The sequence below is a fragment of the Lonchura striata genome, chromosome 1 (genome assembly GCF_046129695.1).
Source record: "Lonchura striata isolate bLonStr1 chromosome 1, bLonStr1.mat, whole genome shotgun sequence".
In the NCBI taxonomy this organism is placed as follows: Eukaryota; Metazoa; Chordata; class Aves; order Passeriformes; family Estrildidae; genus Lonchura; species Lonchura striata.
In genome coordinates, this window is record NC_134603.1 from 89,546,818 (window position 1) to 89,573,695 (window position 26,878).

Genomic DNA, 26,878 nt, shown 5'->3' on the forward strand with positions numbered 1-26,878 from the left:
AACTACAACATACAAACATATAATTACATAGTGATGAGATGCTCCAGTTCCAAAAGCCATAAATTCTGAACAAGATTAGCTTGGGTTTAAAATTAATCTTCCTAGGCTCACAAGAGGAACCATCTCATATCCCAGATAGGCAAGCTGACATATTAGTTTATGTAACCATAGCACACACTTACTAGAAAGGGCTGCTAGGGCTGTTGCCCATACTTTTTGTGGGCAGCTGCAGGTGTAATATTCTCTTGTCAACTGATGAAAGAATGGCATAGGAACTCAAGATGACAAACAGGGTTTTTAAAAATATACTAGCTGTTTCAAAACTTTAAAATAATGAACACAACTGACATGCACGGCGCAAAGCTGGCTAAACTGTCTTGGCTACTAGAGGCAGACTTGGCTTTCTGTATTAATTTACCATCTCATGTTAATTTACCTTCCGAGGGTAAACAATTATGCCTTTTAGTGGTATAAATGAGCACATCCAGACCCTTCTACTTCATCAGCTAGACTGCCAGAGGCACTCAGATTGGCTTGTTTAAAGCTAGCTTTGGTGCCCCTTCAATCTGCAGTACAGATCTAGCCTCTGTTTATCAGAAATGACACAGGTGGAGCAACTCCCACATCCCTGTCCCCCCCTGTAGAGATGCAGGGAGTGATGACTACAGCAGATCCATCAGAGTTCAAGTGGAAGAGGGAAGAACGAAGGTGCTGGGACACTGCCCACAAGGATCTGTAGAACTGCCTGTGTACTTCTGATCCTGGGGAAGCGATAACCTGATAGTGCTCTATCCTGTTCCCTTGGCAATACACAGGCTTCAAAAAATATGTTTCTATTGTTACCAGATATTCACTTTAATAAACAAACTTTAATAAAACAAACAATTTAAAAGAAAGGCCAAATCCTCTCACACAGCATTCCTCACAAGCCTGTTATGGAGAACCACTCTCCTGGGCCAATGAGCAATCTCTTCCCAGGCCAGGCGCTGAGCAGAAATGGAGCCGGCTGCAGCTGCTAGGCAGGAAGGGTTGGGCCCACTGGGGCTTTGAAATAAAACAAACAGCTTGTTTGGCAGATAGCTATTTCTTCATGGACTGGTCAGCAGGAGGGATGGTGGAAGCTGGCTGGCTGCTGGTGTGTTGCATCCATGTCAGAGAAGAAGGCAAGTATTCGGTTGTACCCAAATCCCTTAAGAATTACAGTGATGTGTGGCTGACACTTGGTTGGGTTATCTTTTCTCTATTGTTGTTGTTGTTGCTGGTATTTAAAACCTAAGTCAGCTTTTACCATGACTAATTTGTACATAATATCATTAATCTACAAATACTCAAGGATGATAATTCAGCTTTATTACCCATATTCCCTGAACCCACATTTCATAAAGCATAAGCACACTCAAGAAAGAATGATTTCTGAAATAGCCAGACATGTACATTTCTACCTTCTCTTCAGGAAAGGAGTTCAAAAACATAGTCCCTTGTAACACTTAAAATTGGTAACCTGAGCCTCTGGATAACAGCAGGCGATATCTTAAGAAACAGCTGGGGTTTTATCTTAGCCTCTCACACCAACTTACTACATACCATCAACCCTGCTTACACAGGCACTGAACTGATAGAAGACATGGCATGAGCCAAACAGGGCACAAATTCCATCTCACATCAGCAGAAGACTGAAACCGTACATCCAAAGCCAGAACATATTACAAATTCAATAAAAACAGAGACCACCACTGAAGTTATTAAACTATCTGTCACAAATAAGAAGTATATATACCCCTGTTTTTGGGCAATAAAAGCTATTCCAAAGAACAAGCAATCTGTTCTCATACTTCATTTCCTACACTCTGCTTAATCATTTCATGGTGTTGACTCTGTGCATTGCAAGGGTACCTCAAAAACTGGTCAAAAATCAAAAGCAATTGAGAGCATCCAGCAATGTAGGATCAGGCCTTTTCTATACTGCTACTGAATGGTCTGATAACCTTCCTTATGACTCCAGCAACTTGCTGCTTCTGCCTTTTAGTAGGAGCTATCACTGTATGTGTTACTCGATTAGTTACAAATATGGCCTTTTATTAAAAACACAGCTTTCACCATGCTCAAAATTAATTCTGCTTGGCTGTTATGCAAATGGTGTTTCAAATGTCTGAAATTTACGGTCAGTTACAAGGCAAAATGATGGCTAATTTTTGGCTAGTAAATTGGACGCCAGCAGCACAGACCCTGCCAGCACTGGAGCCAAACTCAATGCCTGATTCACCACTTTTCCATGCTATTCATTGGCTGGAATCAGCTCTGGGCAACTGAGCTGGGTGTTTTTCCCAACAGGAAAATTGAGTGTGTCCTGTGCTTGGGAGGAGCATCAATACCTTGCAGATGGGCTTCAGCATGCAGCGTATCATCTCAGAGCCCTATGTGGAGCCTTCTCTTTGCAAATTAAGCCCTGGAAGACAGGCTCTGCCCAGACAGCTGATGTGCAGACAGGAAAAGCAGACACGCAAATAACAGATTTATGGAATGGTATACTGGCTGAACTGGGAGTCTCTAGAGCCTCCGGTCCACCCTGGAGCACCAAAATCTTTGCTACCTCTTCCCTTCCTCCCACAGAATTACCGGATTCAACTTCTACAGCAAAACCAGCCTTTGCCCCTTTTCATCTATTTACTCCCTGCCCTGTTGCCCAGTCCTTCTTCCTTCTCACAACCTACCTGCTTCTGCACTCCAGTCCCACCCTCTACTTTCTCCTCTCAATTCTTCCCCCATTCCCGTACCACTTTTCACCAATGAAATACTGGCAAGGCAGTCATCTTTTCCTCCCCTGCTCCAGCACTGCCCCATGTGTCTTGGCAACAGAGAGGATCTCCCCTTGCCCATCCACATTGTCCTCTGATCACAACTTTGAGAGTATTAGTCACACAAGCCTGATCTTCCCCATGTCTCAAAGTAAGCATCATACTCTTCATAAGGCAGAGGGAGAGAAGGGAGGAAGAAAGACAGACTTTCAAACGAGCATAGTGAAGTAAGAAGAAGAGGAGGAAGAAGGATGGAGTGATTCTCTCCACCCCCTCTTCCTTTCACTAAGACACTCCTGTTCCCCTTCTTCCTCTCAGAGCTCTTATCTGCATGTAAAAGCCTCTTACTTCAATTCAATGAAATGGTTTAAACTACTAACTCAATGACAACAGTTCACATTCATGCAAGATTAGAGTTTATGCAGCAATTTGCACTGAAACAAAATCAGAAATTCATATCAATTTGACAATTTTTGTTCAAGTTTGTGTACTCTTAAGGATTTTGTTCCAGCTTCTGTGCCTTAGGGGTTACTGTCCCAGAATGCTACATCTCAACAGACGCGGGGCAACTGAACAAACTGCAGTAAATGCTGAACAATGTGACAGGGACAAGCAATCTTACATTGCTAGCTGTCAAAGGGAGTGAAATAAAATTCAAAGAAGAGAAAAGTTGACAAAGTACTAAAGTACTAAATTCAATAGAGAAAAGGCAGACAAAGAGCCAAATGAAGAGATTTGTGGTGCTTTTTCTGTGGTGCTTGCTCCCGGAACATCATGACAATCCACAAGCAATGTTTCCATCAGTTCTGTGTGCTAAAGGAATGCATCAATTCTGTTTTAATTCCAGTCTGTAAACTGAGGCAGTCAGAAAATAAGATCTGAAGAGTTTCAAAATACCTAAAATCCAGGTCTTGCTAGCATTAAGCACTGCATATTCTGTATTCAAAGGATACAGCTTCCAGCAGCCTTTGGTGCAGATGCACATGTGTAGTCCTAAGAGAACCCATAAAATGAGGAATGATGCAAGAGCTACAACAGGAACACTTTAGCAACCATAGACATACTTATTTCCCATCTCCCCTTCTATGTTTTCAAGTGGGAGAACAAAGTATCCTGCACACTACAAGATTTGGATCCAAGAGCTATGATAGTCACAAGCCACAACTCATCACCCACCTGACAACTGTAGCTATTTATGTACAAATTAGTAGTGCTGACCTGGCCACTATTAAAAGATTGATGTAAATGGCTTACCCAGCATCACACCCCTTGGCAGAGGATCAACTTCTCCAAAGCAACATTCAGCTGCCTTAACAATGAGATTATGTCTTCCCTTCTTACACTCAGAGGAACACAGAAGGGTAAGAGTTCAACAGACAACACTCTCTCCTTCAGCATGTACTCTAATTCATCCCCAGAGTAGACTCACTTAATACACAAATAAAACCCAATCATTCTATGGAGAAGGTGGGGGGGGGGGGAAGGTATGTCATCTATTTTAAGATTATTACAAAGCAATATATAGACGCACGGATAGAATTAATACTGCATAAGCATTTCCCCAGTTCTGGCATTTTGTAATTTTTGAGTGCTTAACTTAGCCACTTTAATATCCTTTCACTCTGACCATCTGTATAGTGTCTGCCTGCACGTGCATGTGTGGCTGCTTCAAGGATCCTGGAGATGCTAGGCACCATGCCTCAGTTACCCAGAGGACTTTAAATCATGTGCATAAATCCATGGTGTGTGAATCCACCCTCTGTGCATGGGATGCAGAATCTACTACAGATGTAGAGCCTATGTGCATGCTGGAAGCTGCCTGTTGGGAAACCCTTAGGCCCAGATGCAGAGGCAACACCTTGCATGTTCACCAGCTCTCTGTGTTGCACGGTCATTATGTTTGCATTTTACATAAATATTTAACAAACATATATTTTCACATATATTTAACCAGTAAAAGAGGTTGGGAGGAAGTTGCCAAACTGATTACAGGTAACTGGCTATTTGTACCTCCATTTCCCTGTGGGAACAAATAAAAGAAAATTCCACTTCCCTCTTCCCCAAGGGATTCACTCACTGCAGTAGCTGCTTTTCTCTTAAACAAGTATTGCGATGCTATTTTTAATATTCTACTCCAATATTACTGCAATGTGTTACAGAGCTTTAAAGACCAAAGCAAAACAATAAGGCAGACTATGAGTACAGGACAGCTAAGGATGTAAAGCATGACAGGAAGTGGAGGGGAACCCCAGTTAGGAAATGTGGCAACCAGAATGTTGGGACTAGGCATCATCAACTCAAGCCAGTGGCAAGGGATCTATAGGTAGAGGCCTCTCTCTGATGGCCTCCACATCCTTTTTAGTTGCTAGAAGGAAGAGCTGTCTGCCTGCAGTAAAGTTCCTTCTCAAACATGAAAAATATGCTGTACATAAATGCTGTCATTGCTTGTTGCATAAAATGCTACAGGAATGTGTATTGATTTGACAAACCTGGGGGTCCACTTTCAAAGTCTCTTTTACCTACTTCACCAAGCTTCCAAGAAGCGATTCAAACCACAAAAAAAATCCTGAGAATTCCTCACACATCTCTGCACATGGCCAACAAGATTATAGGTCTAGAAGCAAGTTCTGTCTCTAGCAGCACACAGCTACCAACCCTCTCTCACTCTCATCCTTCTCAATTTAAAAAAAAAAAATTTTTTGCTTTTATCCACACAAGAAACAAGGTCTCAGAATTGAAAGCTGCATCACTTTCAATTGTAGAAAACCTGTTCAACACTAGAGAATTCAGTCTTGTCTTTTCTGAGGCATAATTCAGATAAATAGGAGTTGAAGAAAAGGTATCCAGAAGTGATTTTATGAACTGGTAAGCAGCCATCTGTCCACAAAGAATCACAACCTGCCCCCAAGACAAGGCTCTTTTATGGCCAAACTTGTCTGGCATCATGTCCTTTGTTTGCTGACTGGTGAATTGTGGCTCATGAATTCACCCCATGTTCATTCTGCCTTCCCCGTACTGCTCGTGCCTATTGTTTTATCTGTTTGACCAATAAGAAGAGATAAGAACCAAAAAACTTTGAAAATTATATAATTTTTATTATGAACTACATATTCTTTTTTATTAATTTTTACCTGTTTTGGCCAGCACCCATAGCAGAACCTTCCACATTAACTTACTAAAACTCTTGCCCCAGAATTCTGAGGATGCCACAAACCAATCTGCACATAGATCTGCCTTCCAAGTCCAAAAGTGCCAAAAGCAGTAGTCCCTAATTAAAAGTTAAAAAAAAAAAAATAGTCATAGGTAAGTCAGCCATGATGAATGTTCTTTTCCTATAACCTCAGAAGGATTTTATCTTCATTGAGATGTGAACTAGGCAAGTATTATGAAAACTCTAGTAGCTGGAGAGGTATCACCAACGTTCCTTTTGAATGAAGTTTCCTTTCACTTTTCACTGAATTGTGTGCTGGAAAGTTGTGTTATATGCCAGAAAGTGACCATGTTTCACCTCTTGCTCAGAGATAACTGCAACTAGGATGCTTAGTATGCACAAATCCAAATGAACAATGTATAAAATATGTTATGCTCATGCAAAGAAATAATCCATAATATCCTCACCCCCCAAAAAAAAACGATCCTAAACAAACCATGCAAACCAAGAAATTCCCCCTTCCCACCCAAAACAAAAAACCCCAACAAACCCAAAGAAACAAAAAATCCCCAAAATTTTTTGTACAATAGTATTATACTCAGACCACTGAGGCTATTGGACAGATTGACACTGGACAGTGACTAAAAACTAGTTGTAGAAGACATAAATCCAGTTTCGTAGCTTCTTTGCAAATTCCTGTAATTCCTGTAAAAATATTCCTGTAAAATAACTCCTGTAAAAATATTATTTACAATGAAGAAATGAATGAGATGGAAACAAGGAAAAAAAGGAACAAGGAATCTCTATCCCGCTAACAGTAGTCACTTCTCAAACATCTTCAAGCAGAGCTACAGTTGGAAGCGACCATGATGAAAGTCACAATGAAACTAGAAGAAAAGCAATCAAATGTAATTGCAAACACTGACATCAATAGCAGTTAACCTATGATATACTAAGTGCTATTGTACCAGCATTTAATTAATTTTGCAAATCAGTCCAGCATCAGTATTTAAAAGGTCAGTCCCCAAAATGTACACAGGCTAGAACTGAAAGGCAAGACCCACGGCCGGATACACGATACCCAGCATGTGCACAATACAATGCTCTGTGTAACAGAACACAAATGTAAATAGAGCCATGGATCTATGGGAAAGGTTTCTGCCACCCAGCCTCGAGAAGAAAATGCATTAGTTTGCACTGACAGAAAGCTCTTGTTCAACACATGGCACAAAAGCCAGTAGCAAACATAGCAACACTGAGACTTTTAAGACTACTCAGGAAGTAATCTCTGTGGTCTCATGGTGAAGACTCAAGGCTAGGTACTAGTGAGTGAGGTTCTGGCAAGTTCTGTGTCCTGCTCTCCCGTCTTTGAACACTGCCACTCAAGAGTCTTGCACGAAAAATTTCATTCCTATGGGGCAAATATAATACACTCCAGAAGGGAACTGAACATAAAAACTGCATGTGGAAGACGGTGAAAAGCCCGTAAAGCATCACCCAAGTGTAGTCATTAGCATAAAAGTAAACCAGCTCAGTTTGTGGTGAGTCCTACAGAAAAGCACAAACACAAACTGGGTTCAGTGATACCTCAATACCAAGGGAGATCATTAATGACACTTTTCCCTCCCATTTCCTAGAGGAGAGGTCATTACACAATCATAGAATATTAGGGGTTGGAAGAAACCTTAAAGATCACTTAGTTATAGCTCCCGCTGTCCTGGGAAAGGACAATTCCCACTAGATTAGGATGCTCAAAGGCCTTCTCCAACCTGGCTTTGAACAATATGGTCTCCACACAGTATTTTCTTTTCCAGGCTGAACAGCCCCAAACATTCCCTGTAGGGAAGGTGCTTTAGTCCCCTATCAACCTCGTGACTCTCCTCTCTGCTTGCTCCAGCACCTTAATCCACCATTAAACCATTGCTGGGCTTTTGGCGAAGAAGGACATTCCACTTCCATAACGGTTTCCTTTCTTTATGTTTCAATGAAAGAAAAAAATACACTTTGAATTACTCGAGAATTGGAACTTGGGGATTTCACACCGACGCCCGGTCCAGCGGCAGAGCCCGCCGGGGATGGGGCAGGCGGGCAGGGCGAGGACCGGCCGCTGCTGCCGGGAAGCAGATTTGAGAGCACACCTCCACCCGCACAGAAAGGTTATTCCCGGGCGCGACCTCGGACACCCTGGAGACACCGAGCGGGTCTCGCACGGCGCAGTGTGTCCCGAGCTGACACCGCCCGCCCGGCAGCCACTCAGTCCGTCCGTCCGTCTGTCTGTCCGGCAGACCCAGACCACCGCCTCCTCGGCGGGCGCAGCACACAGACACGAAGTTTTCGGGCCGCCACTTCCCAGCCCAACCCAGACACATTAATCCCTGCGCTCTCCCTGCAGCCTCCCGCGGCGCCTGCCCGCCTCCCTCCTCCCCGTCAGCGATTCCCAATAAACTTCCCCCGCGCCCTCCTCCTCCTCCTCCTCCTCCTCCCCCTCCTGCCGTACCTCTGCCCCCCCGCTCCCAGCCGCTACCACCGAGCGCCGCGGAAGGGGGGAAGTTGGGGCAGACAAGCGGGAGGGGGGAAACCAAAGGGAGGGGGGGCGGGTTGGGGAAGGACGAGCGTGGCGAAGGGGGGGGGGGGGGGGTTCCTTGTCCAGCAGCCAATCGGCCGCCGGGCGCGCGGCGCACGCCGGGAGGCGTAGTTCTGCGCCGTTCGCCATTTTGTGGCGAGGGAACTACAACTTTCCCCACGAGCAAGGACAGTTCTGGGGGCCTGCGCGGCCAAACGTGGCTTTCAGGTGCTGCCTGCGCGGCGGGCCCCCCGTGCCTGTCGAAGCCGGGGGAGACGCGGCGGGCGCAAGGGCGGAGAGGAAGGACAGCCCTTGGCAGGCGGGAGGAGAGAGGAGGCTGCAGCGGGGCGGGGAGGGGGGCAGGGCACGGCGACAGAGCGTGCTGCGCTCTTGAGGGACCGTCGTCAAACTCCCCGCTCGGGTTTCGGCGTGGGGCTCGCGGCGACCTTGGCTGCCGTGTGGCCACGCTGAAATGCCGAAAGAAGGGAGGTGGGAAGAGTGGTGGGCTGTGGGAGAGGGAAGCGCGTGAGGCTTGAGCCGCATGGAGCGTGTAGCGGGGCCTGTTGCATGCGCTGAGCGCGGCGAGAGGCCGGGCGCTGCGGTTGCTGCCCCGGTTGGGAATTAAGGGCGAGCCCTAGGCGGTGTATGCATGTATGTGTGTGTGCGCCGTGTGTCCGTGTGTGTATATATATATACACACACACACGCATACATACATATATATATATACACACACACACACAGAGGTACACGCACGCGCGCGCACACGCACGCACGCAGACATAGATATTAACAACAGAGGAGGGGAGGAAAAAGGAGAAAAAAAAAAAAAAAAAAAGAGCCAGGTCCATTTAAAGTTGCTGGCGGAGAGCTGCTCTCATTGGCTAGGGGGGAGCTGGAGGAGCGGAGACACACACGGTGCGTGCAGCCCTCGCTGCCGCCGCCGCTGCTGCCGCCGGAGCCGCCGCTGCTGGAGTTGTCCCTGCCGCTTTCCCTGCTGCAGCGGCACAAACGTGACTTCCAACGTCCCGATTATTTATCTTCTCCTCCCGGCCCCTTTCCTCCTCCAAGATGTAACTACAGCTCTGACACTAAGGACCTGCAGATCGCTTAGGCGGCTTGAGAAAGAGAAAAGGGGATATCAAGGGCGTCGTTTTTTGTGTTTAGGGGGAAATTTTCCATTATAATGCTTCACTAAAGTGATTTTTTTGTTTGTTTCCTTCGCATTCGTCTTTTTTTTTTTTTTTTTTTTTTTTCTTCCGTCCCCCATTTCTCGGATTTATTGCTAGGAGAATCACATTGTGAGGAAAGAAAGTCGGATTACAAGATACCACTACAAACAACCCCCTCCCCCCTGGATTTTTTCGGTATTTTTTAATTTTTTTTTTAATTGTCTCGGCTTTAATTCATGAAGCAATTGTCCCCTTTTGCAATCAGAATTTGGATACCAGAATGAGCAAAGAAAGACCCAAGAGGAATATAATTCAAAAGAAATACGTAAGTGTTCATAACATACATCGTTTGACTCCCCGTTTTAGGAAATGGCAGTGAATGTCAAGTTTATAGCTAATCTTTCAGCTCTAAGGCTTTGGGAACAAATGTGATGCTGAATTTGATTTTTCTGTGGTGTGGTGGGGGAGTTTCAGAGGCCCCTTTTAATGGGGAAGCCTGCTATCCAGTTCGGTTATAAAACCAGATTTGTGTAGCGATTCCTCCAGTGAATAAATGTATTGACCTCAAATGACACAATCATAATCTAGTTTTAGATGAAACGCGAGGAGCTCGGGGGGCTGCCACGATAGTGTCACCGAACTGCATTTTCAAGCGATTTTCTTAATTCTGTGCTTTTGCATGCTAAAATAGGTTTATTGTTGGGGGTTTTTTTGGGTTTGGTGGTTTTTTTGGTTGGGGTTGGGTTTTTTCTTTTTCTTTTTTTTTTTTTTTTTTTTTTTTTAATTATCTACGTGTGTCTATCCTCGTCTGGTGAAGCGGCGGCGGTGGTTGTTGGAAGCCCTTTAAGTTGAAACCGAGTGTCTGGTTATGGCGAGCTGGGCTGGTTTCTCGCAGTACCACATCCCCTTCTCCTGTGTGCGATCCTCGGCTGCTCTGCCTTGCGATAGACACCGGAGCAGCCGGGGATCGCCTTACGGGCAGCGCGTTCCTCGGGATTGACTGAAATAATGAGGAAAATGGCTCGGTGCCGTTTTAAAAATAATTCATTATGTGGCTCGAAAATTTGGGCTAATCCAGCGCAGCCTGGGCTGTATTTCTGCCTCTCTTTATTCAGCCGCTTAACCAATCCCTCGTAATTGTCTAATCCTTTAAACATATAAATGTGGATGGGTAGTTGGATTTTTGTTCGTGCTCCAGTTACGTTTTGATTGGCACAGGACAGTTTTTCCCTACGTTTGGAAAAGCAGAGGGGATTATCCGTATATGCAGTAGAGCGAATAATGATTTTTATCTCCATGTTTAAACAAAAAAAAAACCACAGCACCAAATTTTGGGGGGGCGGATATGGGGAGAAATATATATAAATCCTCGCTTTTGGGCGTGTTTGATGCGAGGCTTTAAAAGTTGTAGTTTATATAGCTTCTTGTCGTCTGCGCCGATTTCTTTCAGCGGAGGGTGTCCCTTGGCAGGGAGGGTGACCTTCGGGACACTTTGCCTCGGTATTCTATAGATTTGGTAAAAACTGCAGTTGACTCCAGCTGACTGCCGCTATCGATTGCCTGCCCGGCTGCAGGGCTGCCCGGGGGAGGTGGTGGAACGATGTGTGTGTGTGGTTTTGGGGATGAAGGGGAGGGGGGGGGCCTGCGCGCTATGTCGAAGCTGCCCCTCTTCTCCTTTCCACCCCCTCCCGCACCCCCCTAAATTTCCGAATTAAAATACATCCGCATTGCAGAGGAGAGGGGAGCCCGGGGCCGGCGAGTTTAAAGTATGGCATCGAAACGGGAACGGCGGGTGGAAAGTCTGGCTAAACACGCGAGGCGTCCACGTTTCCCAGGCAGGCAGACAAAAGCGGGGTGGGGGGGAAGGAAACCGCGGTGTTATTAATTAAAGAAGGGGGGCGGCGAGAGGAGAAGGGGGAGAGATCACCCCAAAGCCCGGCTTCTCCGGGGCGAACAATGCGGCGCCGCTCCCGCACCGCCGGGCAGGGGCCGAGAGCGCGACTCCCGGGGGAGGAAGGCAGGAGAGACGAGGGCGGACAATGTGCAGGGGTGCTCGCTCTCCCGCTCACAACTTCGCGGCGGCGCTTTTATTTAACCCTTTCCGCCCTCTCCTCTTTTCCCCCGCAGTCCCTCCCCATGTTCGTTTTTTGCAGGGGGCGGCGGTGCCGGCGGGGCGCGCTGGCAGCGGCGGCGGCAGCAACAGGTTGCCGGGGCTGTGACGGAGCCCGCGGGCCGCCGGCCACGCCGCCGCCCGGCCAGGTTCGCCCCGCTCCCCGTGACGTCACAAAGGGACGGGCCTGCGCGCCGCGGAACCTTCGGCCCCCCCGTCCCTCCGTGACGTCAGAGCCGAGGCGGGGCGGGGGCGGGAGGAGCCCCCGGGGCAGCGCTCGGCGGCGCCGCGGGGGAGGGAGGCAGGGACGGAGCCGGGGGCGGCCCGGGCCAGGTGAGCAGGTGCGGGGCCGCCCTGCCGCCTTCGGGGCGGGAGGAGAGCGCCGGTCACGTCGCCCTGTGGTGACACGCGTGTTGGCACGTCTGCGGCCCGTGACCTTCGGGCGCTACGGCAGCCCGGCGGAGCGCGCCGCCGCCTCCTCTTCCTCCTCCTCACCGGTGCCGGCACAAGCTTCGCCTGCACCTGGAACAATGCTCCCGGTGTCCGGCCCTGTTGCCCACCCCGAGTCCCTGGTTCCCCTAGGCCGGAGGTGATGCTCTGCCGAGAGGAGCAAGGGCAGAACTGTCGCACGAGCACCAAGTTCGTGGCCCCACTCCTCGTGTCACTGCGAGTTGTCACAGAATCACAGAACGGTTTGGGCTGGAAGGGGACCTTGAAGTTCACCTGGTTCCAACCCCCCTGCCGTGGGCAGGGACACCTTCCACTACATCAGGTTGCTCAGAGCCCCGTCCAACCTCTGCTTAGACTGGCCTTGTGGTCAGGAGTGAAGCCTGTTCAGGTTGCTGCTTCTGCTATTTTTTTCTTTTCAGCATTTGCGGAATGAATTCTGAAAACAAGAAGGTAGTGAGAACAATGGAGTAAAACCTCCGTGTTGTGGGCTGCCGTAGCAGGGCTTGGCTCCCTGCTCCGTAAGTGCTCGCAATTGAAAGTTCTCTTAAACTTAGGGAGGGAGTGTTATCTTTTGCGATTGGTAACCCAGGAATGAGGAAATCGGAGTATGCATCTTTTCTTCCTGTGGTTTAAAAATGCTATCACTTATTTTTAAAAGATCTATGGCTGACTCATACAACTCTTTCTTTTCACTTTATCCTCCTCCTTCTCTAACATCTTTACATATCAAATATTGCCTTTTGGCTCCAGCCTCACAAAACTGACAGCTTTGTAAAGCATCCACCAAGAAGCCAGACTGCATTCAGTATGCGTTTGGAATTAATAGTTCTTGATTCAAAAGCTTTGATGTCTTGAATGTAATTTCACAGGTGCGTTTTTCTGACCATTTTTGTGATGCTCAAATAGCAAATCTTCTGTTCTTGCTAGTTTAAGTTTCAGAGTATCAGACCTGGATTACCACCTTAAAATACCTGCACAGTTCTGCCACAGTAGCAGATGGTGAAGTATAATTAAGGGGTAATGTCAGTACTGTCACCTTGTGTGATTTGTTTCCTTGTCCTTGCAGAAGTAAAAGTGCTGTAGTCTGCCATGAGGTGACACGCTTCACCTACGGATAGCCTGGTAAGCCCCTCAGACAGAGGGCCAGCAAGGCCTGGCCAGGATTAGCACACTGCAGACATCTGAGAGCTCCTGTGCCTGCTGCAGCCTTTGATACAATGCTCTTTATTTAAGTATGCTTGATGTGGGCTCAGGGAGTTTTGCAGGGTGGGGTGGGGGTGATAACTCTGCAGCATCACCACCACCTTCTGCACCACGGGCATTTGTGCAGGAGCTTGACCCTGGGCACTCCAGGGCTTCAGCCTGTCCTGCTTATTTTCCTGTGAGCGGTTACCATTTCTTTCCCGATCCTTACAACTGATGACAGGCTCTAAGTTTGTCCACTTCCTACAAGAAATAATGTAAATAGGCTGCTGGCAGCAGGGATAGTATTCAGTGTAAGTTGCATATTCGTTCACATCACTTTTTGGGGCTTTTTTCTGTTGAGTGTATCTCACACTTGTAATAAGAATTTCAGCAGCATAGCTGCTCAAGCTTTTCTTTTCCTGTAGGAAAAACTTAAAGATGCTAGCTGCACTCAAGACCTACTTTTGGGTCCCTCTTAAATCTCCTTCTGGTCTCTTGAAACTACAGCATTATGTTGTAAGTGGCTATAGGATAGTACATAAGTAGAAACTAATAATTAAAATACTTTTTTTCTTTAAATGAATATTTTACTATCAACAGATGCTTTGCCCTGAAATGCTAATGGACTTCTGCTCACTCTGATGGTCTGCAAGCCAGGAGCAGTAAGATGCTGCACAGAGTGAATTAGAGTGAATAAAGGCCCCTGTGAAGAGTTTCTAATATTCATTAAGCACTTTCACCTTCTCTTGTGAGGCCTACTCAGCCAGCATTAAAAACATATTACCCCTTCCTTTTCTGTAGTAATAGCTAATGTTATGCATATGCTAAAGTGTGGTATAAACGTCAGCTGATTCTGTAAGGCAGTAGCATTCCCTTCATTTTATTGTTTGAGATGAAAAAGGAAGAAGTCTAAATTACTTGCCTGAAGCTACGTGCTGTAACAGTGGCAGAGTTGGAACTAATCTGTATTTCTGCTGCCTTCTCCAATATTCTATCCTGTAGCTTACAGGCTGTTGCTACAAGGCATGGCATCTACATTATAAGAGACTACTTTATGTAGTTTCAACTTTCTTCAAAATTTTCTCCCTCCCCAGTTAGAGTCTGGGCTGTTAGATTAACGTTATATTCTTAACATAATAAAAAAGGCATTTCAGTATGGATGCTTCTACTTTTTCTTAAGAGATGATCATACCCTGCCGCTGATAGAGACCAGTTGATACTGTGATGACTCAGCTGTGGGTGTATTACATAAAGTAGGTCAGTTTTTAAATCTCAAAGTCTGAAGCTAAAGAGAATCCACGTTAAAATTTATGTTTTGTTTGTACACATTACTGTTATTTCCTGGCTTGAACGTAAGTGAAAACTCTTGAGGAGGCAGGACATGTTTCTGGGGGTTGATTTGGGATTTGCTTTAGCCCATTTTTATTGTATAGTGACTGAATTCAATCCACTTGATGGTAGGGGAAAGACCAGCTGCTTTCATTTCTAAAGTTTCCAGTTTGCAGCAGTCAAGTGAAAGAAAAGCTTTAAAGGCAATTTTAAAGTAGGGAAATGAAAAGTAGAGACACATTTATTATTTTTTATTACAAGCACCCAGCTTTTGTGTGATCTAGCAGATGTGGAATTTGCAGAGGAATACTCGATTCTTCAAAATCCAAATTTGCATTTAAAACATTCTGGTTTCTCCCCCTTAGTCTTTTGCATGGCTTGCTTCCCAACTATAAATGTAAACCAAGTGTAAATGATGCATTGTTTGCCTTAGTGGGCAGACAGTCTGAAAACAATAGTGCTGATGGATTTGAGTGCCTCTGTGTAAGATTAACGGGACATTAAAATTCAAGTCTATTAATGCAAATTTCAGTGTTGCCAAACCTGAACTTCCCTTAAGTGTTTCCTGGTGCTGATGGCTCTAAATGTCCCTACCCCACAGGCCAAAACTTCAGCTTGACAGTTTTAAACCTGTTGTTAGGACTTTAGAGAAAAGGGTAAAGTGTACCTGCAGTTTAATGTTCACATTGAATAATGGCACATAGTACACATAGACTTTATGTTCTTAACCACCATTTTTTATTTAAAGCATTTTAAAGTGGTAAGAAGCCACCAGGAAACTTAAAATCTACAAATCGCTTGTAAAATTCAGGTCTAGTATGTGAGGATTACTTGGCGCTGAAATTCAGATACAGGAAATAATGTGATTGCCAAAATCTATTTGGTGTTCTCTTAGATCTTTGATGGGTTGGCTGTTTTGCTGGCTTATTACTTCTGGGACTATTGGATGCAATCCTTCTTGGTTTTTAACAGGCAGGTTTTATTTGGGAGCTCTTGGTTTTCATTTGGATGGGTGAGTTTATTTCAGTCAGTCACAAAAACGTTTCCTCAGTGAAGCAGTAGGTAGAAGGCTTAAAACCATTTGCTGTTTCACTTGCTCGGGTTTCACACTTTCCCTTGTGTAATGACATCCTGTTCTGAAGTTGTTCCTTCAGTAATCTGACAGAGGCATGGTATTTCCAGTGTGGGCTGTGGGAAAGGAATAAACCCTTTAATTATAGCAATGAGGTCTTGTTTGAAAATATGCTAGCTCTCCTTCCTCTCTGCATGTCCTGTCTTTTTGTCTGACTCTTCCCTATGCAGAAAAGGGATCTGAAGCTGTAAAATGCTGCTGTTGATGTTGCTCTGCAAGGGTGGTCATAATGAGTGGCAAAGCTGAGCAGTGGCTGGGAGCATTGCCACACCGAGCCCTGCGTCTCCAGGCTCGGGATCACGGCTCCTTGCTCTGTGAGCAGACCGATGCAGATGGGGGACTGCACCCCATCTGCTCCTGTGCCAAGTTTATTGGCTTAATTTATGCTTCTGCAGGAAGCCATTCGGTGTGACCAGCCTGGCCGAGCACAGAAGAGGCACACACAGGTGGAAATCATTGTTTCACTGGTACACATAGGGAAGATATAAAGCTGCTTCAGCATTTGTGCAGCAAATGTCTCATCCTGTACTATTGTTTGATGCATCACAAACAATGTTCCCTATTTTAAACTGAGAGACAAAAACCTCCTTTAGTGGGTATAAAAATGGGATTGTGTGATTAAAAATACACTGAAGATGAAGTGAGAAAGATAAACTAAGGTCTCTGTATACTTTCTGCATCTAGGTCAGGCCTTTGGAGCTCATGTAGTTTCTGTTCAGGTTCAGTTTAGTGCCTGTAGAATTGCTACAGGCGGAATTGGACATTTTGACACTGCTAAAATCAGTTCAGCAGAAATGTGATGATGCCCCAGAAGTGTTCATAATTGCATCACTTGAGGGGCATGATTTAATCCTTTCTAAATGTCTCTCCTCTGTAGTCTGCTTCGTCTTTTCTGCATGGCTTCTTGCCATCTTTTCTGCCAGGTTCCTTCCCTTGATTTGCTCTGCAAAAAAGACAGCCTTGGGATCTGTGACTGAGAAGAAATGCAAATAATAGGAAGCTGAGAAACTGTGGCCTGCTGCTGTACTCCAGGAGGGTTTGTGGTATTTGAGTCCCTGGTGCTCTGCTTTCAGTTCTTTAAGCTCGCCTTTGTGGTCTGACATCTTTTGGATGACGTGATAGTTGCAGGAGATTAGCGTATTTTGGCACACACATGCTATGATGACTGGCTAACGATATTTACAGCATTCAAAAATAAACCATGGGAGCTCATTCTGACATAATCTACTAATCTTAGTTTTGCACTTTGATACTGTGTTGTCTGAGCCAAGTTAGGATAACTATATACTGCAAGCAATTCATTTTTAGCTTTGCTTGCAGATGAGTGTTGAGGCAGTGCATGCTTTTCAATTAAAAATGATAGGAGAGAATTTGGAGAAATTATCAGCTCTTTCAAGTATATGCTTATTCTGTGCCTATTTTTGAAACAGTTTTATGTGAGTGGGTAAGGGATACATGCTCCACGATATTTCTGGATATGTTGTGTACTGGCATTTTGATGAGGTTAGTTTTTTCCTTCACTGCCCACAAGAATGGGACGGTCTTCTCTGCCCTTTCCCACATTTGTATGTTATGGGAAGGACTTTATTTTCTCTTTGAGGATTGTACTTTATTCTTTTTCTGGTTAACAAAAAAATCTATTACTGCCTTGGGTAAACTTTAGTCTTGTGCTAGGCATCTTGCTAGTTATGTTGCATTTGGGGGAGTCCAGCCAAGAGAGTAAGCTTTTGAGGCTCCCAGGGGGCAGGAATTCAATTTGCCCTGGACCTTGACAACTCCATTGAAATGGCTAAATTACAGTATTCTAGCCACATTTTGGAATGGCCTGCATGTTTAAGAATTGTTGTTAGGAACTTGGTGATGTAAAGCCTGTGAATCAAGTCAATGGCAATGTACAAATATTTTTTCAGGTTGCTACTATTGAAGTGGACAGAAACCATGAGTCTTGGACAGAAGTCTGTTCAATCTCTCACTCTTTGAGATGCTTATCATTATTTTTATTAGTTGTTATATTTAGCATATAGTTTCCTGTGCTGTTCTAAAACTAGGAGTCTTTTTGTTCACATAGTTCATTGCATTCAGATTTTTAAGGTGCTGCAGGCTACTATCTCATGTTTATAGCTTTTTTTTTCTTTTTATAAGGTACCCATTAGAAAGTCTGAGGGTGACTTAGAGAAGGGATATGTTTCCTTCTTTCTCACCTTTTTTATTTTATGGGTATTACTTTCAGCCACTTTGTCCTACAGTTCTTTTTGGTACATTGAAGTTGTAAGCCAAGTCTCTCAGCTGCAGCATGCATGTTAAAACCCCTAAAACACAAATTTTGAACCCTGCACATAATGTCAGCTGAATTAGGTTTTTAACTCATCTTGAGCTGAAAAAACCCTAAAATCCAACCTACTTTTGTTTTGATTTCAGCCCTAGAAAACTTGATTCAGACTTTTGAGTTCACAAAACTCAAAGCCAAGTGAAAAGAAGGCTTTCTGTTACTGTTTTTTAAGTTGACTGGTAACTAAGCTGGTGTTATATGAGGTTCCTTTTTGGGTGGGTTCCAGGTGACCAGCCTTAATTTGAGTGTATTTCACATGTGGATGACCTAGATGGGCACCTGAGATGTGGTTTTCTGATTGATAGTCACTTTTTTACCCGCTCCTGAAGTGTAGTGATAATGATGATAATTCTCATGGCCTGTTGCCACCTTGCAGACTGATAACAGCTTTTCTTTAGATTAAGGTTCCAGCAGCAGCAGAAAGACTGCCTTTTTCTTACAGTCTTGTTTGGGTATAGTAGAGCTTTTAATAAATTATTAGAAGAAGTACTACTCCAACTAACTTCTGCTTTATAGCCACAACTGAAAGGGACGTTCTCTGGTCTCAGAAAGCCAATGTTAATTTTTTTGTTGTAGTTATTCACTTTATAATGGAGACATAGTAATATCACTTTGTATGGCAAGCAACTTCATGTAACTTAAAAGCTGGACTTGTGGCATGTTATAGTAATTGTAACTCGTGAATTATTTATAATTTGGAAGAAATAATGATTATCCTAATGGCAAATAATTTTGAAGCAGCTTTTTATTTTCCAAATCTGTATTGCCTTGAACCAGTAAAAACAACAAAATAAGAAATAGCTGTCAAGAGAAGCTGTCCTTGCCTGTTCTACTCTCTTTCTTCCTAATCTATGGTTGGATGTCCTGTGTTACACTTAAGTTTTTTGCCTTCAGTCACAGTGTTTTGAATGTGGAGACTAGTGAGGTGCCTAGTGCTGTGATTCTGTGGTTATTCTGAGCCTGCACTGCACTGGAAGAAGTGGTTCAGCCTTCCCTCTGGCTGCTTGTTCCCCTTCTCTTCTGCAGGCTGAAGTGTGCCAGGTGATCGCTCCCACCTCAGATTGGGGACTTTGCAGGTAAAAACTGAACTGACAAAGTGTGGTTGATTTTTAATGTGGTTTTATTTAATATTGCAGTTTGTGATGTAGCTGGAAAAATACTTGGTCTTGGGAAAATGTTACAGGGACACCCAGTAAAGTGGCAAGGGAGGGGTAGGATTGCATCTGTTAGCAATAGAGTGAGTTTAAATGGACTGTGAAATTATGACCAAATAGGAATCAAGATACATGTTTTATTTCATAGCAAGCAAAATTAGCTGACCTTGTCTGTTTTAAGGGTTGTTCAGATTTAGACTTTGCTGTACTGCCTACTGCTGGAAGCATGGTGAATATTAAACAACATTGAAACGAAGTTAGGCCTCACAGGTGAAAATGAAGCTAAAGGTATTTGTGCCTGTGGTGATGGCAGTGCTATAATCATTTCCAAAGTGCTAAAATCAGTTAAAATAGAATCAAAAATATTATACTATTATATGTTGTGCTTGCTTAGGTAGGATTTGAACAATTTTGTACTTCAACGAGAGAAATAAAAAGAGGAAGAAAAGAAAATTAAAATAGCTATGCTACTGGAGGCTAAGTTCCACTGCAAAATGTGGTAGAAGAACTGCTTTTTCAGCCACACACACCCATCCCATATGCAAGAGCTCTGCTGTGGAATTGAAGCCAGTGTACTGTTCTATTTTCTACATCTTAGGATAAGAACCTGCTTACATGAGGGAAGTAATCCAGGAATTTCCTATGGCTTTGTTTTATTTTGTACCCCTGAATAATAAGTTCAGATAGCTTCTCATGTTAAAACTACTCATGTCTATTGAATGTGCACACGAACCAAAGTGCTGATGTATTTTTGCCCTGGGTTCCCAAGTAGTGTGAGAAGGCCAAGCCATGTCAAATCAAAAAGCTACAAAAACCAAGGCTTCCTTTAATTATAGAAACAGCAGGATGTGGCATCACATGCTTTTTTCTCACCATTGAAGCCAGCAGTGGTGACTCTGTGAATCATTACTTCATGGTATGGTGCTTTGGCCATATCAATACAGCCAAAGAGCTGCATTTGAAATAGGGTCACTGAAATTGTGAGACTTAAAGAGTTATTCCCAAGCTCTTTTTTCTTCCACCTTCTCATCTTTAAGTGGTCTGGTTTCAGTGCAAGCCTGCAGGACTTTTTAGTGGCACAGTTAAGGGAGCAGCAAGGCACAAGGACCTCTTTGGCTTTGCTGTGGATTAAAAAGACGTGGAATTGGCACCCTCAGTTTCGATCCAGCAAGGCACTGAAGCCACGTGCCAGTTTCAAATGTATGAATACTCTTACTGACGTCAATTGAAGTACTTGGAGCTTATGAGTTAAGCACATGCCGAAGTGGTTTTCAGGGCTTGAGATTTTGTTGTTCCCGTGTAAGAGTGTGTGCAAGTGTTTGCAAGCAGGAATGTTAGTTTTCTAAAAGGTTGTTAGCCATTTAATGGTTTTAATGGCTTTACTAAATGTAATACTGCCTGTTTCAGGTTTTTTTTCTGAAATGTTTCAGGTTTTTTTTCTTTTTCAGCCTCTTAATGTTTTATTTAAAGGTAATTGTTATTTTTCTTTGCTTACTCTTCATTATAGTGTGCATGTGTGCATAGTGCTGGCATTTTTACAGTTCACTCACCCCTATGTTCTTGCCTTCCACTGCTGTGCTTTTCTCTCTCACTTCTGTGTAATCTTGACTGAGGTCCTCTATCTATTTTGTCCTTGTCTAAGAAAATCAGCTCTTACAAAGTTCCTTCCATCTCTTGGCAAGAAAGCAAAATGGACTGTCATTGCAGTATTTTCTTTTCCCGAAGGCTGGACAGGGAGATGAGGCAAGGTTCATGCAGCTCATTTGGGGGACCAGATCATAGGAAGCACTTTGGAAGGGGAGGGATTGTACTGTTAATACTTGTCTCTCAAGCCTGTGTGCAGAATTTCAGTGTTGTTTATATAAAATGCTGGCTATGTGTTTGTTTTGCAAGGCTTAACAAACTGTTAATGCACAAATACTGTGGAGGAAAGTAGAATGTGGCCCTGCGCTTTCATTTTTTACAGTCCTTTTATGAACTTTTGGGAAATCAAATCCTGCTGATGTGAGCATTCAGGGAAAGCTAATTTCATGTTTTGTGTAAATTAAAGGCTTTTATTTATAAGCCATTAATATTCATGCTCTTTCAGTCAAGAGCAGCATTTTGTGACACAACTGACCAATTATAAAAGCCACTGCATAGCTTTCATTATTGAAAGGGGGTCTACAATCTTTGTTTGAATATGATCTTCCAAAATAACTAACAATGGTCAGATTTCTTGCAGCCTGCGTGACAGACCACGTATAATAATTTCTGGACCATGTTGCTTTGGAGAGCAGGAAAATGATTTTCACCAGAAATATGCTATGAAGAATATGATCTCCTGAAGTCTTTTGAGTAATGTAATTTCTTGATCTCATACTTAGCATTTCATTATCATACTACTTGAGTGGGCTTCTGTGAAAGCTGGTTATCTATTGTGCAAAAGATGGAAATGTGTTTATCATGTAAGTAATTATGTGTGTCCCCATATCTCTCTCCCTCCCCCCCCCCCCCCCCCCCCCATATTTTCTTATATACTTGTTGATTCCTTTTCCTTTCTTGGTGTAATTTTATGGCCTTTACTCTTTGCAGTCAGGGATTCAGCAAGATTAATTCCCTGTAGGCATTTTGGAAATTAGTGGTTCTCTAATTTAGATGGAGGAAAGTGAAGGGGTAAACTATTATTTATTTTTCTTTATGCTAGCTTTGCTCAGATCCTGCCAGTGGTGAGCCTGTCATTTCTTCCCCCTGCAGATTCCCATCTCCTAAGGGAATATAACTACTGCTGTCCTCATGCCTGGCGACTCAGGCCAGTCCTCGCTAGGCTCTGCCTCCTGGCCCAAATGCAGCATTCCTGCATGCATGCCTATCTGTGTGTGTCCTGCTTTCCTCTCTGCAGTAGTATCGAGTTTGCCACAGGGATTACTTAGCAAAGTAGTCAGAGATGTTTTTGGCATTTTGGAACATTTTTTTCTGGATATGCCTCTGTCTCTTACTTTTTTTCTCTCCTTTTTGTGTCCCTGTTCACCTTGCTGAACCACAAATAGATGGTGCTGACTGAAGGACTGCCTTGTTATCAGAAATCTCAGAATTTGTCTGCTTCACTTGAGGCCATTTCAGAGGTGCTTCAAATCTCTGTCAGTTTATTGCTTGCACTCTACAAGCATGCCTGTAGCTTCATCTTGGGCTGTGTTGGGAGCAGGAGTACATTCAGCTCTGGAGAGCTAACCTGCTCTCCAGCACAGTTTGTGAAACCAAGGCTAGTATAATGTCATAAAAATGGCCAAGATATTTATCAGTGGTTGGAGTCCTGCTCATGTGGAGGAGGGCTTGCCCTGAGTTCTGGTCCTGAGATCCTACCACTGTCCCTGTCTTTAGCCATCTTTGTGGTATTTTTGCTGCTTTTACTTGTGTGTTCTCCCTCTGCATTGTGTTGTGGTCTTGTCTTCAGAGGGTCAGCTATGGCTTGTCTGATGGTCACGATAGCGTTGGAGGGAAATGCTTCTCTATCTTTTACAATGGAAGAATATATACGAGTACACTATGCTATTGCCTTTGGAATATGACTTTGAAGGTGTCTGTTCTGTCATGCTTTTGGAGGTGTTCTGAAATTCGTCCCAGCCATCCTCTGCACAGGTGATTTATCACTATTCGTCTGTTCTCTTGGAGCAGTAAATCGCATCTTGGGTAAAACGTTATCCTTTCTTCTTAAAAGACTTCATGGTGCTGTACTGCTTCTTCCTTAATTTCATGCTCTCCAAATGTCCAGGTATTTTTCCCCTGAGAAGAGAAGAACCTAGTATTTTAGTCAGGAAACCCATGACGTGTTAGAGAGCTGAAGCAACACAGTGTAGCACTTCCACTTTGAAAGGTCACTCCTCTGAGAAGAATGCCATTAAGAGAGTTTCAGCTAGTTTCCAAATTTCCAATCCATTGACTTTCTCAGTGATTAGATCATCTTCAATAAAAGCAAGGATCTGCAGGTGATCTGGGGGATTTAATACATAGTTTAATTTCAACATATGTGAATAATGTTAAGCCTGTGCATAAACTAGTCTAGTTAAGAAGAACAAAATAATAGGTGATCTCTTGAGGCAATCCTTTGAAACAAGAAGTAGTATCTTATAAATTTTTAAATACAGAAGAAGGAAGATTGAATAGCTGTCATTATTTGAGACAAAGACTGTAAGAACAATGCTAATACTGGCTGACTGATCTACCATTCAGCTTAGAAAGTAGGACAACATCTAGTAAGGGAAATCTCAGTTATAGTGGACTTCTTATCAGGGCTCCTAATCCTGTCACAGATAAGAGAATATAAAACTGTCAAAAATGGGGTTTTAAATCTGCATCTCCCAGGTTGCTGTACTTGCATGCCTGCTTACCTTTTTTTTTTCTCTCCTTTTCTTTCTTTCCCCTCCCCCCCGCACCCCTCCCCCCACCCCCCTTTTTGTAAATTGGTTTGATTGATTGTTCATACAGGAAGTCCCTAGAGAGAAATCAAGAGAATTTCCACAGGGACGTGGCCTTTAGGTTCTTGTAAGTGTCTGTTCTCAGGGTTGCCTATCTCAAAACTTTGTCTTCTTACATTGATGTATTTCATATTTGGTTCATGCCACAGCATGAGAAAGTTCTCTGGAGCAAAGTGTAATGCTATATTGCCTCATTTCATACATTTTTCCAGTGCCTGGAATGTCTTAATGCCCATTGAAATAAACGTGCACAGTTATTGTGTTGGCAGGGTTGGTAATCTCACAGCTCTTGTTGTAGAAGAGTCATGTGTCTGGCTCTTCCAGGACTAGTGGTAAAGCTGCTTTATTGTCACTTCTGAAAAATGGTTCTGCCCATGTTTTCTCAATACAGGGAGTCTCCTTGTTATTGTCAGTTTCTGACTTTCTTGTGTGGAAGACCAATGCAAATATTACCAGGGTTTAATAACAGCCTACCTTTGGATGAGTATAACTGTTGTGATAAAAATGATAGGAGGTTGGTTGCTCATTGATTTGTGCTTTTTGGCCATTTTCCAGGATGAAACTAACTTCATTACGCAAGAGTTTCAGAACACTGCAGAGTTGTTCATTTATTTCCTTTGACTGCTATTGAGCTGACAGCTTGCCTTTGGAGGGTCATATGTTCAAAAGCTACCAATTGGATCTTGCTTCATTTTAGCCAAATGTGGCAGAGTCTGAAGTGCATTTCATCCCTGATATCCCCCCCCTTCTTTTTTTTACCCCCCTTAACTTTTTTACCTTTTGCTCTCTATTCCTTTTCCCTCAGTTCCTCCTCCTAAAAATAAAAATTATCTGGAAACAGAGGCAATGCCACAAATAAAAGGAATTAAGTTTTTTGTTGTTGCTGCCTGTAATTTTGGTTTCTCTTAATAAGACTTTAGTTTCTCTGGTTAGATCTGCGTTGTAAAGAAATGCATGCATTTAAAAAATGGTAAATGGAAGGTATTTTTCATCTTGCTATTTTTACTAACCATATTCTTACCTCTAAGTTGGCTGCTTATTTCCAAATTGTTCCCTGTGACTTTTTTTTTCTCCTCCTGCTTCATCAGTGCTCTTTTCTCTTTGGGTACCTTTCCTTGGAAAGCCTGTATGAAGTTGGCACTGGAGAGTATATGCACTCGTCTGAGTAATCCTCTAGATGAAGGAGAAATGGGGGGGAAGACAAATGATGTGTAATACCTGCCTATGTACTACATGAAATCAGAAAGTGTATTTCTGTTGTGGGGCCCAGAGACATGGTTTCCTCACATTGAGCAGTTGTGAGGACAGGCATTAATTTTTTTCATGTCAGTAGGGTAACACCTTAAATTCTTCTAAGTGTTTCATACAAATTAGCTTAGTTTTTTTAATGTCTCTATGCATACCTAAAAAACAGATGGTTTTGTGGTTCAGTCTTAAAAAAGTGTTCTTAATAACTAAGCACGATGAGTTGAATAGTCTATTTTATAAAGTAGGCAACTTTTATATTGATTTTTCTGGCCTCTTAAATACAATGTTAAATGCAATGGAAGAATAGAGTTTCAGTTTTGAACAAATGTATTCTGTCTGTTAAATTTTTTTTACATAAATTACTTTTTTAAATTTGTTTTCCTGAGTTATTCTTGACTTTTTTGTTACATATTTATGTCCTTGTAAAGTGGAAAAATGCTACCTAAGTATTATTGCTTTAGACCTGAAAGAAACCCTTAAGATTTCTGTTAGATAAAAGCAAGCGTATGTCCATTTCCTCTAAGATTTTGTCTCAAGTTCCTTCTCATTTCAAGGCTTGTAATTTTGATAGTTATTTTAAATTCACCCATATGTTTATACATTTATTTTATAAAAGTTTGTAATGTATTTTATACTTTAATGTGGTTTATTTCTTAATTTTTGCCTTGTTTCCTGCTTAAGTAGTATTCTGTAATTACCTGATTCACTCTGGTTGTGGGTGAATGAAACTATGAAATTTGTTGTCAATTAGCAATCAATGTGGTATCCATATTTTTAAATGTTATAAATTGCCTATTAAAGCTAATTTTCCAGGGCATCTCTATCTCCGTTCTTAATGTAATGCAGAATATTTTACAATAATGCCTAGGTTAACAATGACAGTCTTGCTGTATTGTGCAAAAAAGGCTTCTGTGCAGACCCAGCTGGGTTTCAGGCTTAATTCATTGCTCTATGGTGGGATCACCACAGCTGCTGTGGGGCCTTTACAAATGCAAAAAAGCTGTCAGTGTTTGTTTCATCAGATGCATAAATGATGAGGCCAAGTTGAGGAATCCATTCCAGCGCGCGCAGTGTGCATGCTGCAGGCATTATTGTTTATAGAATTAGTATCTTAATGCTTTAAAATACATGGTGCGTGTTTTACCTTAGAGCAAAATATTTTAGGAGTAAGATGGTTTAAGCATCCTCTGCAATTTAGTCCTTGCTTCTAACAGCGTTTGTCCTGACTTGTGTAAATGTGCATCTGAATTACTGCACTAGTACCTGCCTTGGTCACGAGTAATTCAGTTCTCCTGTCTTGTGCGTCATTTTTGCTAGTACTTTGACTATTGTAAGGAGTCACAATTAAATAACTGCACAGCTTTAATGCAGATTTTTGCCCCCCCTTAGCTGTCAGCCGCAGGAGTTGTGCTGTCTCCTATGGTCACCAGAAGTCAGAGTACTTCTTTTGGCTGTCAAGGCTTGAGCGAGGTTCCTTCCAGCCAATTAGCAAGTAACGATGATTAGTTTCAGAGAGGGCTGCTTAAGAATGCAAAGCATGCCTCTGCGCTGGGGCTGAGCACACAGTTCCTCTACCAATTCTCCTTTCCTTTGCTTGCAGCTCTAGGAATGTAACATGAAGTAGAGCTTTTACTTACACGACACCAGACTGGCTTTTGGGAGGCAAGGGTTACAGGGTTCGGGTCTTAAATTGTTTTTTCTGTGGGAGCACTCATGTGATGTTTCAGTCTTTGTTGCAGTCTGTTGGCTGCGTGTGTGAGGTTTCATTAGGGCACGCCACCTTTCCCATATCATGTAACTCCACCG

At 43.3% G+C, this 26,878-nt stretch overlaps 1 protein-coding gene across 2 annotated transcripts in view; it reads left to right on the forward strand.

Moving 5' to 3' along the window:
• Nucleotides 1–9,342: 9,342 nt before the first annotated feature.
• The window catches only part of JARID2 (jumonji and AT-rich interaction domain containing 2), a 210,144-nt gene continuing 192,608 nt past the window's right edge, over nt 9,343–26,878 (forward strand). Inside the window, exon 1 of one of the 2 annotated variants that reach the window (XM_021553230.3) lies at nt 9,343–10,006. In XM_021553230.3, the coding sequence (XP_021408905.2) occupies nt 9,962–10,006 (45 nt within the window). In that variant the 5' untranslated portion in view covers nt 9,343–9,961. Of the gene's footprint in view, nt 10,007–11,398; nt 11,517–26,878 lie in introns of those variants that run through there. The other variant, XM_021553241.2, reaches the window with a different exon arrangement.